General features: G+C 40.3%; 1 protein-coding gene across 1 annotated transcript in view; it reads right to left on the bottom strand.

Annotated features, from left to right (window-relative positions):
* tmeff2a (transmembrane protein with EGF-like and two follistatin-like domains 2a) overlaps positions 1–13,742 on the bottom strand; it is a 129,938-nt gene that overhangs the window by 14,059 nt on the left and 102,137 nt on the right. The window contains exon 6 of the mRNA XM_061792933.1: positions 2,850–2,998. Coding sequence (XP_061648917.1) covers positions 2,850–2,998 — 149 coding nt within the window. The remainder of the gene's footprint in view (positions 1–2,849; positions 2,999–13,742) is intronic.

Genomic DNA, 13,742 nt, shown 5'->3' on the forward strand with positions numbered 1-13,742 from the left:
CATTATTTGATTAAATCTTACCGCACAGCAGTTGTCAAGCAGCACTGGCTCATTTCAGTGATGCCGAAATTTTTCCAAACTGCTAGCTGTCAGCAGAACCCAGAGGAAGCTCTGGGGTATTCTATTCTTCTTTTCCCTGTCTTTTGTAATAGGCTTGTGAGGGAAAAGACGTATTTTGAAGTGCAACTTTCAATGAGAATAAACATGTTATAGCGCTCTCACAAATGCTTCTCACCAACAGATGGTACTTGTTAATGATTCGCATAGTCACACGACAAGCAGTGTTCCGCTTGAGAGGTTCAATGAATCTTAGCTTCCTGGTTATCATCAAAATTGACTCTGTGCCAACATATAAAAGGCAGACAGAATTTAAGACTGTCTCATAAAAGGGTTTGCTGAAAAAAAACACCATGTCAAGCTGGGTCGCTTTTCTTTTTTAAATATTCGCTAAAGCGGTCAGAAAAGACATTTAAGAAAGCATCCACCTTGTTAAGTTGGCAAGACTGACTGTTATTTTGTGAACTAGCTCCTCTTTGTTCACAGCCATGGTGTCAGTGGAAGCATTGAACATCAGTTAGTGATGATGGTTAAATAATAAATTAAATTCAATTGAGTTCAATTAATAACTAAATGTGATCTAACAAACGTAACGGAAACATTTTAACCATGTTTTGTGTATATTGTTGCTGTCTGGTGAAAACCTTGAATGTAAAAATATGGTCAATTTATTTTTTATTCACAAATTGATACAAATGGTCTGTCCCCACATAGTCTGTAATTTTTTACAACGTATTATCTAATCTAAAGTGTCGAAAATAGCTTGAGATCAAATCAAGTGACTACACCGCTTCTTGACTCTGTTGGAGCCCTGTGGCATTATATTGCTTCAAGATTGAAAGGCTGCATGACAAAAACTGTGAAAAGAGTTACATTAGCTACATTTAGGTAGGCCTGTTTTGTGAAATGTTGATAGCTGTAATATTTTGTTGCAGAAGGAAGCTGGTCAGCCACAAAGGTAAGTTTGCATACAGATTCATTTTTTGTGTATTCCACTCTCGTCTGGTCAGTTCGTTGTTTTTATTTACTTATTTATTTTTAATTGGCTCACGCAAGACTCTTAGACCTTTGAAATAGACTTGTCAGGGGCTCGGTGAAGTCTGTTTCCAGCAAGATGGCGTTTAATTTAGATTTTGGAGATGCGAGGGGTCCGCCTGACATTGATGATATACTGCTTGTAACTGGGATGAATTAAACGTGTTGTGTATGTTAACATCAAATTGTCTGCTTGTGTTTAGCTAAAACCCCCAAAATGCAGGCCCACACACTTGCTGAATCACAAAAATATTAATACCACACACGGGTTAAACAGGTCACCAATATTTAGGTGGTCCCACGCAGCTCGCAATTTTACTTTGAACGACCTGTTGATACCAATATCTAGCTGTTGGAGTTTTTTGGTTAATCCACCTGGAATTATGGCAAGCTCCAAATTAGTTTGCTTCATTTGGGTTTTGACATTATCGGTGAGATGGGCGCGCATGGAGTCACAGATCAATAGGGACGGAGATTTGTGGAAAAAGCCATCCTGTCTCTTGAAGTAAACTTCTTTCAGCCACTCACTCATCTTTTCCCTGTCCATCCAGCACTTTGGGTTAGCCTTGATGATGACGCCGGCCGGAAACCTTTCTTTTGGCAAGGTCTTCCTCTTGAAAATGACCATGGGTGATAGTTTCTGGCCATTAGCCTGTCAACCCAGAACTACAGTGAAGGATGAGTTCTCGTTCCCTGTGCTGCGTATAGATACCGTACTGGTCCCTGTTTTCTCGACAGTACGGTTCGGTTTGGTCTTTTTTACTTGGCGCAGGTCATCTTCTTGCTTCCTCCCCTTCCGTACCATCCATCCATCCATCCAACCATTTTCTGAGCTGCTTATCCTCACTAGGGTCGCAGGCGTGCTGGAGCCTATCCCAGCTGTCATCGGGCAGGAGGCGGGGTACACCCTGAACTGGTTGCCAGCCAATCACAGGGCACATATACACAGACAACCATTCGCACTCACAGTCACACCTACGGGCAATTTAGAGTCTCCAATTTATGCATGTTTTTGGGATGTGGGAGGATACCGGAGTGCCCGGAGAAAACCCACGCAGGCACGGGGAGAACATGCAAACTCCACACAGTCGGGGCCGGGGATTGAACCCGGGTCCTGAGAACTGTGAGGCTGACGCTCTAACCAGTCGGCCACCGTGCCGCCCCTTCCGTACCATTGATTCATTGATGTTGAATTCTCTCGCAGCTGATCTATTCCCATGTTCTACTGCGTGACTGATAGCCTTGAGTTTGAAAGCCACTTCGTAAGCATGTCTCTTAACAGGTGCCATTTTGGGGTCCTTATACACACACCATAATATTATTGTGAAGCACAGTACGTATTACTCCGTGAGGCTCCTGACTATGGTAGCTGTAATCAAGCCATCAAGCAGTGTGGCTTCGCAGGTTACCAAAGTCGTACTAAAACATTTTGACAGATTTTTAAGGATCGGTCCGAGGTCAGTAAGCACAACCAGGATTAATACATCAGGCGCACCGGATTGTCAGGCGCACTGTTGATTTTTGAGAAAATGTAAGGATTTTAAGTGTGCCTTATAGTCCGAAAAATACGGTACATATTGGTGCAGATGGTAGTTATGTTAAATTGGTGTTAAATTACGAGGGACTTCCTTGAAAAAAGTTCTTCCTAGACCCAAAAAGTTGGCGAACCCCAACCTCTGACCAGAACTGGCTTTGAAAGAAAATTACACAGGTACATTTGTGACATTTTACAATGTGTTTACAATATTGACTCTGACCTTGGCAGTGGCCCAGGTGTTTGACCTCAATGCGCTCCTGCTTCTGACAGGAGGCCTCCTTCACCTGGCAGGGGTTGTCATAGGAACGGCCATCGGAGGCACACACTGGATTGAAGCTGATGTGGGAACAGTCGATGTTGCAAACGCACCTGCAACACAAGAGGCCACTTAAATAATTGTTTGTGTCACACGATAGTATGTAAAACATCCGCGGCTCTGGTACCACAAGATTTTGACCAAATATGACTAAAGGGTTAATGAAACTGAAAAAAAAATCTTACCCCCTTACACCTGTCAGAAAACACACAGCCAAGCTTTTACTAGGTCGAGATATTGTGGCCGAGCATTGTAATCCCGTTCAAATTGTCTTTTGACACATTCAATTTGACACAATAGCGAAATAGATGAAACTTTGCACAAAAAAAAAATAAAAAAATAAGAAAGAAAGAAGAAAAAAAGAGACAGGCTGCACAGAAGGCTGGTCCGATAAAAAACCTCACAATGGAAACAAAGAGATAAGAAAACCGCACATTTCAATGCTTCTTGAAAACAGCCCTGAATGGAAAGTACTAACTTGGGCGCAGATAATATCATCGCATTAGCATGCCATTATCCGAAATAGTTTGTTTACCATCTCTTTACGTCCTTCCACACCTGACACTATCTTGATGAAGCTGAAAATGTATAATGTACACGCCACAGTGGTTGGATGCGTTTCAAGTGGGAACATCAATTGTCCAACTGCGGTGACAACGCAACTGCTTGTTTCAATGAGAAAATGAAAATGTAGTAGTAAACTGCAGAGGTGGCAAAATTACTCACACTCCGTACTTAAAGAAAGGAGACGTACAGATAATTGTATAAGCGCATAAGTTACTCCCATTACTGAAATAAAAGTAAAAAAAGTAAACCACCATACCATATAAAACTACATTTAACGAATCCTTTGAAATTATTTATTACATTCATTCATTTCACCCACAACATAAGAGGCGGGTTGAGTAAAAAAAGAAATGTCAGTTTTCTTATAATTAATATACTATACTATAAAAAAAAAACTCCAGTGCTTTAATTATCAGGCTTCAATATTCCATGTTGTACTAAATTCCCATGAGACAGACTGATTAGTTTGGTCATTTATTCATTTTGACCTTATAAGCAATGGTATACTTAAGTGCAGTTTATGTAGCTAAATGTTTGCTTTTCTACTTATTTGAATAAAAAATTCAAATGGCCTGTTTTCAGCCTCTGGGAATTCTTGCATTTGTGTTCCTCTTCTCTGCATTTTGTCTTTTTTCGTAAAACTTCGAGCCAACACGTTAAGCTTTCCTTTGTCACTAAATCGGGACAATTGCTTCAAGGTCTTCACTGAGTGACAAAATACGATATGTAAAATGTGAGCCTGGCCCTTTTTGGAGGTCTTATTCATCTTGTTAACTTTGTTTCTCAAACAAAACAATAAATAATGATCCTTAGCCAATTTGACGTGAGGCAATTTTAGTTATTTAAAATGTGTCAGAAGCTGGCGGCACGGTGAACGACTGGTTAGACCGTCTGCCTCACAGTTCTGAGGACAGGGGTTCAATCCCCGGCCCCGCCTGTGGAGTTTGCATGTTCTCCCCGTGCCTGCGTGGGTTTTCTCCGGGCACTCCGGTTTCCTCCAACATCCCAAAAACATGCATGGTAGGTTAATTGACAACTCTAAATTGCCCGTAGGTATGAATGTGAGTGCGAATGGTTGTTTGTTTGTATGTGCCCTGCAATTGGCTGGCAACCAGTTCAGGGTGTACCCCGCCTCCTGCCCGATGATAGCTGGGATAGGCTCCAGCACACCTGCGACCCTTGTGAGGAGAAGCGGCTCAGAAAATGGATGGATGGATGGGTGTCAGAAGCTATCTCATTATTAGGTCCATTTACTAAACTTTTCTAATTTTTTTTTTCTGTCTTGGACAGAGTCGGTTTGAGTAGCCACAAATTGTACTTGAGTAAGAGTACTGTAACTTTAGAATAATATGACTTAAGCAAAAGTAAAAATAGGTCCTCAGAATAATTACTCAAGAGAAAGAGTATTTAGTGAAAAAAAACAGAAGTACCGAGTAACAGGTGAGTAACTTCAGATTATTTTTTTAAATCAAAGCATGAATGTCAACTATCCATCCATCCATCCATCCATTTTCTGAGCCACTTATCCTCCCCCCCTACTTTTCTACCACCTTCGCGAACACCAAGGGGCTGGACTGCCTTTTGGTGTTATTTTTCCATTCTAGGATTATTTTGTGGTACAAAACCAGTGGAATAAAATATTAATTATTGGGTTTAAGATAACGAGACCATTTTCCTCACCCTGCATTGGTCCACGCTCATCCTCTTTCATACCTCTAATAAATGTTTCAAATGCTATGTGGTGTGGAGAACATCACTATTTTCATGTGACATTTGTGGCGTGGGGTGAAACATTTCATTTGGTTTAGTTAACAACAGATTTGACGTTAGACATTCAAGTTTGCAGCAATACAGTCACGAGTGGCGTTCATGTAAAGTTCTTAAAATATTGACTCCCAGTCGAGTCTTATGAACCCATGTCTGTAGTGTCTGGAGTTAATGTCTACCTCGGCGGGGAGCGGCGGTAGTGCGAGGCTGGGGTGCCGGGTGGCATCTTTTGCGTGGCATGTCCGCTACACTGTTGAGAGGATGAATTCAGAGGATTTGGAGAATTTGCAGTAAAACAATTGCTCTAAACGATTCGATTTGTCAAAATAGTTGATTCATTTGATGATCTATTAGTTGTCAATTGATTAATTCTGACACCACTATTTACTACTTGGAATATCAAACAAAACAAAGAAAAAAAAGAGACAGTCATTGTATAGATTGATTACATTGATTAATTTTTTTATTTGGGTCATTGTGGGGTTGCACAGTGAGTTAGAGTTAGTCAGCTCTGATGTACTGGCGACCAAAGTCAGCTGGGATTGACTCCAGCTCACCTGCGACCTCAATGAGGACAAACACTATAGAAAATGGATGGATGGGTCACTTTGACAACCTAACAGGAGTGTTATAATCAAGGCCTGGATAATAAAGTACAATAGATACACGTTTAGACATTTACGTATACATGGATGCATGCGGTGTGGCCCTCCGCTGTGTGTCAGGTTTTATGAGGACTAACTTCGTAGATAACTTCCCCCAGGCAGATGCTAGACACTGTAATTACGTATCTGTCATTATTCTCACAGCCTTTTCATTTTCTCCCGGCTCACGCTAAAGCACCAGCATTCGGCTGCCTTGCCCACACACACACACACGCGCACACACACACACACACACACACACGCAAACATCCTCAGGCAGGCACCTTCACAAATGGCCTTGATGATACAACTCATGTTGATGTTGATTGAAATGCCATGCAGCAAAGTGTGGCAGGATCGCCTTATGATGATAGATCAGTTGAAGTAGAGAAAAAGAGATTGTCGTGCTTACGCATCACACACATAATAAGCAGTCCCACATGCCACTGAAGGAACGAGTGACCCACCTAAATAAGACAGACACCCTAATGTTAAGGGCCTTATTGTATTTTTGAAAGGTAGACTAAAAACCAATATGACACTTTAGAAAAACTACAAACAATGGTACTGTTTTTGAGCGAGAAATATGTGGAATTGATGAAAAGACACAAAGAAGACGGTCGCAAAGTTAAAAATAATAATAATTTTTTCGCAAAGTAAAAAGAATATACACCTTGGAGAATTGTCGTATCCTCTTTCAATATATGTTGCTGCACCATTTGTGTCTGGATATTCATTATTTAAAAGTTTATACCATGATGACAATGCAAAATTTATTAGCCCGTCTATGGCATTTCACATTTTAGCTTTAAGATAGCTGATTTTTGTAAGACAAAGCTATGTTTTTTTTGTTAAATAAGCAACACGTAATACTCTTTATTTTGTGTTCATTTTACAGTAAACGTGTGAGTGTTAACACTATGAAACGACCATACGTGTTCTCTTATTAAAGCGCCGTTCACAGTCTGCCAAAGTGCACACCACGCGCTCAGGGAGAGCAGAATTCTTATTCTTAGAAAATTACTGGTACTTTTTTCTCAGAATTTTGCACCTTTATTCCTGTATTCCATTGTCACTGTCGGACAGAAAACATCCATGTCCAAATATGGTCAATTTAATATTTTCTCACAAATCGAAACGATTGGTCAAGTCCCCATGTGGCTCTGTTATTTTTAAAAAAACGATTTACCAATTTAAAGTGTTGAAAATAGCTTGCAGCCTTTGGTTATGCAATGCTAATGGATCAAGAAACATTTCTTTTTTTGGTTTCCCGAAAAGTGAGAGATTTGAAAATGCGAGGATTCCACCCAACTGTACCAATATACGTATCAGGCTGGTAACGTGGTATCGGCATCATAGTATCGCAAGCATTTTTACGTGTACAGTTACAGACATACAGTATCGACACAAACCTACTAACCTGGTGGGAACTGTTTTAAACTGTGAATTTGCTTTAACATACTTCACGAAGCGATGATTCTGATTCTGGTCAAGGCATCATCATAGGTGAAGTATATATTGTTGTATTGGACCTAAGGGTATGTTTACATGACACCGAAAAAACAAGTAGAAATCCTTAAGACGAGTAGCGAAACCTAATTATGTTGTACTGGTGTGAAGGCAGAAGTAGTCATATCTGAATCACAGGAGATAAGGAGGTTGCCATGGTGTCAAGAATATGTAATGAACAAAGGAGATCAACTTAAGTTCCTTCCCAAATTACCCCCAAGACAGGATTTGGGATTTCAGTGCATTTGTCATCAAAATCTCAATGAGTTTAAGCCTGAAAAGGAGGAGCGGGTGTGAAACACGACACCATCAAACTCTCTTTGTAGGAGAACATTCCAAATGCCCATCTTCTTCCCTAGAGGCCGTGGTTGGTCAGTGGCTGATGTCTGGCCTACATACATTTTTAATGCCGACTCACTTTCCCTACAATAGGCACTATTCCGCTAGACTGCATTGCGTCAACACATACTAATGCTTCACCTCGGCCTTGCGAGGTGAAGCTCGTTTTTTGTCTCTCTCGCGCACACACAAGGGAGAAACAAAGCGCTACATGAAAGTTAATGGTGTGTGTGAATGTGTGTGCGTGTGAGACATGTCTCTGAGGAGATGGTCTGAGCAGGATGTGTTGTATTGATTAGTTGCCTACAATTATTTCACTCCCAACAAAGCAACCCCCGACCTCCTCCTAACCCCTTGACTGTCTGCTGGCTTCAGACCGTAAAAAGCCACTTTATACTCGGGATGGGCGGCCCAAAAGTCATAATTTTTAGGTGGTTGGGGGGTGGTGGCTGAATGGAGCTACATGACATGCAGGTAGTTTCTCAAAAGTGGAACATTTTCAAATTGAAAGCGTACTTATTGAGTTTTTAATTGCTTTTATACAAATAGACATGTCTGGAGTGTTGGCCACCTATCAAGTGAGAATATAAACAACCAAGTGAATCTCTTGTTGGGCACCTGAAATTGTGTCCCCGAGCCAGCCATTCAGATTTTTAAAAACATCTTAATTTACATAATAACCACCCACAAACAGAGTTTCTCCACTCATGACTCGGCAGCAAGGCTAGGTGAAGATGTTACACTGTCGGAAACCCGGTCACTCCTATTTCCGGGTCACAGATATATTGTTTTTTTTGTGTGTGTCAAGCAGTTAGTCTGTAGCAACTGATTTGGAACTAGGAAGCACACTAATTCCTCACGGCTCATGAAAGCGACCTCGATTCACCTATGATGACTTTGTCAACAATGTCAGCATCAAGCAAGCCAGAATGGTAAGTTTGGATAAAATTTAAAACTTTTCAAACATTTTCAAGCTTTTTTATACTTATTTACAATAACTTTGTACTTTTCTTGGTGATTTAGGCCACAAAAAAAGTACAAAACAATAATTTTGTACTGTAGAGTAATATGGGTGCATATGGCCAAAAAGAAAAAATGCTTCAATGTAACTGACAATCGGCTATACCAGACGAGCCCCGCCCCTATTAGTCCGTTATTTCGAGGTTCCACTGGAGTGGGGTTCCACATACTTGCAGTTTAGAACCTGCAGATTCGCCTATTTTTAGATTTTCTTTTTCTATTTTTCCCTTTTTTTCCTTTTTTTTTTCTTGTATGGGGGAACCAGCAACAAAATGCTTACTGGCAGTTTATCCCTGCTTATTCAATCATTTTTGGGGTTTAGAAAAAAAACACTTTTTTAAAAATGCATTTATAATGGGCGCCTTTTATCCATGGATTTTCGCCATTTGCCCGGTCCCTATCCCCCGGGATAGTGGGGGTCCACCATATATGAAATGCTGCAGCGACAAGTAAAAAATATTTCACTGTCTTAACGAATGTCTTTTCTTTTGCAATTTGGGTTCCGCTTCCGCAAGTAGGAGCAACCCCCGAATGCCATCCCCGGTCAACATTTTAATGAAAGCTCTAACCACCATTTGCCCAGCAGTATATGGAGCGGGGTTAGAAATATAGTTTTTAATCCTTGGGGATTTCCTACGGCGCCCTGCAGGTTGACAACGCCGGTGGTGGACGTTGTTAACCCGGGCCACGACTGATCCGGTATGGAATTCTTTGGATGAACGCTCATATTTGTTTGGCAAAGTTTTAAGCTGGATGCCCTTCCTAACGCAACCCTCTGCATTACGGCTACAGTTTGCACTGGCTTGTGCCCCCCATAGGGCTGCATTATCCTTAACAAATAATCATTCATTGATTTTTTTAATAGTGTTTGTCCTCATTAGGGTTGTGTGCTGCCTATCCCTGCTGACTTTTGGCGAGAGAAGTGGCCTGCCCCCTGGACTGGTCGGTCGTCAGTCAATCACAGTCATTAATGTTCTTTAATTCAAAAGACAGAAAAAGTGGTGCTAAACTATTTAGGTCATTCATGTGCTGAAGGCTCCCTGCTGCTAGTGTAACATTGAATTGCCTTTGTGGTTTTCTGTATAAATTCTTTTGGCAATGACGGCACAAAAGGGCGGCTTTGAAAATCCCTTGTGCTATTTTCAGAATGTCGAAACTAGCCCACGCTCCCAAAGCAAGCATCCTGAAGCTTCACTGTACATCCACTAACTGCTCCTCCTCTAAAAGCAAGCCTTTTGTTGTGGGTAATTATAGTTTAACACCGCAAATGGACCTAAATGGGTTTTCGAGGATATACTATTGATCCTTGAGGTAAATTGGTCATTTTGCTTACGGCCTGTCCCCAGAATGGAATGGTATACTCACAGGTGCTGAAGGATAATACGGTTATCTGGTAGTAGCAAGACCACATCGCAACATTTGAACTACCAGCAACATCCAGAATGATATGATAACAAACTCAAAGTAGTAGTATCTGGCTGTTCTCAACACAGACGAAAATAACCCTTCATGAAGCTTATTTTACTTACCTATTTGTTTCTTCAATATCATCGCATTACAGTGTGTCACAAAAGATTATGTGTGCAGGATTTAAGTTAGATAAATATTTGAGTTGGATTTTTTTGGGGGAGGGTTTTGCATAATTGTTTTTCCTGTCTGTTTAGATCACTAATGGATATCTCAGACAGGTTTGATGATAGCTTTTTTGGACATTTACTTTTTGATGAGGTTGTTCCACATTATTAACTCATTCACTGCCAGCTTTTCAAAGCAGAGTTCCCCATATTGCCAGCCATTTAAGAGTGTTTTGAACAATCTTTCAAGACCTACTAAATATAGTGTTCTGTGAAAATATAAGAGTAGACTCAATGGTAGACTCTCTTCTTTCACCAGAAAAAAAACAAACAAACAGCAAAAGATGGGTTGGTTTAATCATAAACACTGGTTTCTGAGCACAGAAGAGGTGCTTTTTGTGAAAATAAACGTCTAGCTGGCCAGTCCCTCTGACGCTAATATTTTTTGCTTTTGTGACACCTCAAACTACACTGAAAAAAAACCCCCAAAAAACATTATTTCGGTTGCACATTATTAAAATGTGGTAAACTGTTGTAATTATCCCGTTTTCCTTAAAATAAGCACATTATATTTTAGTTTGACACAACCGATGTACATGTTCGAATTAAGTAAATTCAAAGTTACTTATTTTCAGTGTATAAAACAACAAAAACAACACTGAAAATTGACTTTTGATGGCAAAATAATAATTTATTTACAGATATACAACAATGAAATACGTCGTGAGTGACGCTGACTCACCACATGGCTCGAGATGAAAATCAGTGACTTTGTTACATACATACAGTAGCACTCCTCAATCAGTCACGACTGCGACACACACTTTTTACTACCTACCGTAAACACATACTCTTGTTCTACCATACGTATACATACTCTGTTTGAGTGTCAAGTGTCTAAACTTGTCCGACTTCCTACGTGTTGGCAATCATCTCCTTCGTAATCGACATGACAAGCCGAGATTCATGGCCTAATCTTAACACAGAGACAAAACCCGATGCTTCGAAAAAGGAATGAAAACAATGAATTGCAGGTGAACTGAAGAAACTCATCATACTGCTAAATTATTTGTTGGTGACTCAGGCCACAAAGAGGTTTGTTCAGATCAAGGCATATTTAAAAACAAAGTTTCTGTCAGGCAAACGCATCACATTAAGAGAGCAGCTGTTAAAAAGCCACTAATGGGCAGCAAGCAGGCATTTGTAGCTGTTGTTGTCTCTGGAGCCCGAAGAACCTCTCTAATGCTTGAATAATGAGGCGGTAGGCCCCTTTAGAATGCCTGAAGGTGTCAAAATGACCTCTGCAAAGAAAGTAGAGTTCCTAACTCGCCATTTCTTGCCATGGTATAAAAAAAGAAGAAGCATACCTTTCACAGTAACAAAATAATCATGCAGGACAAAACACCAGCCCACGTTGCAAACAAAAAGTTTTAGCTTCTACGAGCAACAAAATCACAGTGTGGCTACCACCGTCCTCAACACAACTGAAAATCTGAGAAGCATATTTAAAAGGATGATCTATAACAGTGGGAGGCAATTCCTGCATCTCCAAATGAGATGCAGGCAGAAACCATACAGTATATGGACTTTAGAAAAGTTCAATACTTGATGTTGTGAAAAATAAATACACATGACACAGTGGTTGGGAGAGAGGAGAATCAATTTGTTAACTCAAGACACAGTTTATATATCTTGACATCTCATGAACAAGGCCCACCATTACCCTAGAGACAGGCGGCAGTCACCCTTGAGGCAGACGGCAATCACCCTTGAGCTAAATGTTTCGTGGCAGGCATACCACAGTGGTTTATCATGACCTCGTCTAACTGAGCCAAAGTTAAGCATTAGTTCTTTCTTTAGTAATGACCAAGTTGTTCAGGCGATATCAAAGATGCAACTCTTTCGGTAAAGATGTTGTTTGGTTGAATATTAATTTAATATATATTAATATTAATTAATAATAGTTCATCAGTATGCAATGACATATACACTAGAATATATATTTTAAGTTCTTTACAGACTATTAGTTTGTTTAAACAATTGTGCATAATCATTTGAAATACTGTATTTTGTAATAATTTTGCCAAATAAAAATTGTAATTATGGTGGTTTCGTTCAATAATATGGGTTGGGTGAGTAGCGATACAAGGTATCGGTATCTGGCCGATACTGGCCTTATTTCAAGGTATTGTGAAGGCTGCTGATACCAGCCCCTGATAACTAAGGCAAAAAAAAACAAAAACAAAAAACCCTCTGACATCAAGTAAGTCTTTCTCACCAGTAGTTGGCCCTACACTGCGGCGGTTCAACACATTGCCGAATCATCATCTACATCAGACAGAAAAACGGTATTTGTTCACAATTATATGTCATTGTGTTAATTGAAACTTTATGTATCAAAAGTACTAGTGGTATCGTTACACAAGAGTGACTACTCGTACTGGTATCGGTCTGAAAAAAGTTGTATCAAAACTCCCTTATAATATCCCAATTACTAATTACATTTTTGATGATCACTGTAAATCATATATAGTATTTCAGGAAACTGAACAAAAAAATATCCCTAAAAATTTGGAACACATTGTAGTTATTAATCCATCCATTTTCTTTGCAGTGTCTAATCCATCTGACTCTGGTCAAGAGGCGGGGTACTCCCTGGACTGGTCGTCAGCCAATCACAAGCCACATATAGACAATCAACCATTCACACACATTCACACCTATGGGCAATACAGAGGTTTCAATTTTGACATTCTAATAATTTATTTAATCATATTCATTTCTTCAATTTCTTTGATTCGGCTCATTAGGTTGTCTCAGGTTTCGCTGTGGCATCTGTCAGTTTCTTTGTCTTGTCAAAATGGGCCTGATTTTGTGTTAATTTCACAACTGTCTCACAGGAATGAAAAACAGCAGCACTAAATATAGCTCTGATAGAACTAGGGCAAAGAAGTTGTCAAAAAAGTGGCCCCAGGCTATCCATCCATCCATTTACGGCAGTTTATCTGGCATCGGGTTGCAGTGCCAGTCGTCTTTTGCGGAGGGAAGGCAATCCAATCATCCCGAATGTCTACAGGTGCAGGGGGGAAAAATGGGTCACCTGCAGGCGGTTTTTGTCCTATACTGTTCACTGCAGTCATTACAAACCATCAGGCGTACAATAGATTGATCCCTGGTGGCTTTGGAAGATTATTTGACACAAGTCTGGCTCCTTTTTTTTGGTCAGAGAATGAGCACCACTGCCAAGCTGAGATGTTGCAGATAGATGAGATCAAGGGTCTGCCACCATACGATTTGAAGCCTGGATTGGCCTTGCGTTTCCATCGCAGGGTGAGCAGGGGCGTATGTAAAGGGTGTCATTCTACCACCACAGTACA

This window comes from Phyllopteryx taeniolatus, chromosome 12 (assembly GCF_024500385.1).
Source record: "Phyllopteryx taeniolatus isolate TA_2022b chromosome 12, UOR_Ptae_1.2, whole genome shotgun sequence".
NCBI classification, from domain to species: Eukaryota; Metazoa; Chordata; class Actinopteri; order Syngnathiformes; family Syngnathidae; genus Phyllopteryx; species Phyllopteryx taeniolatus.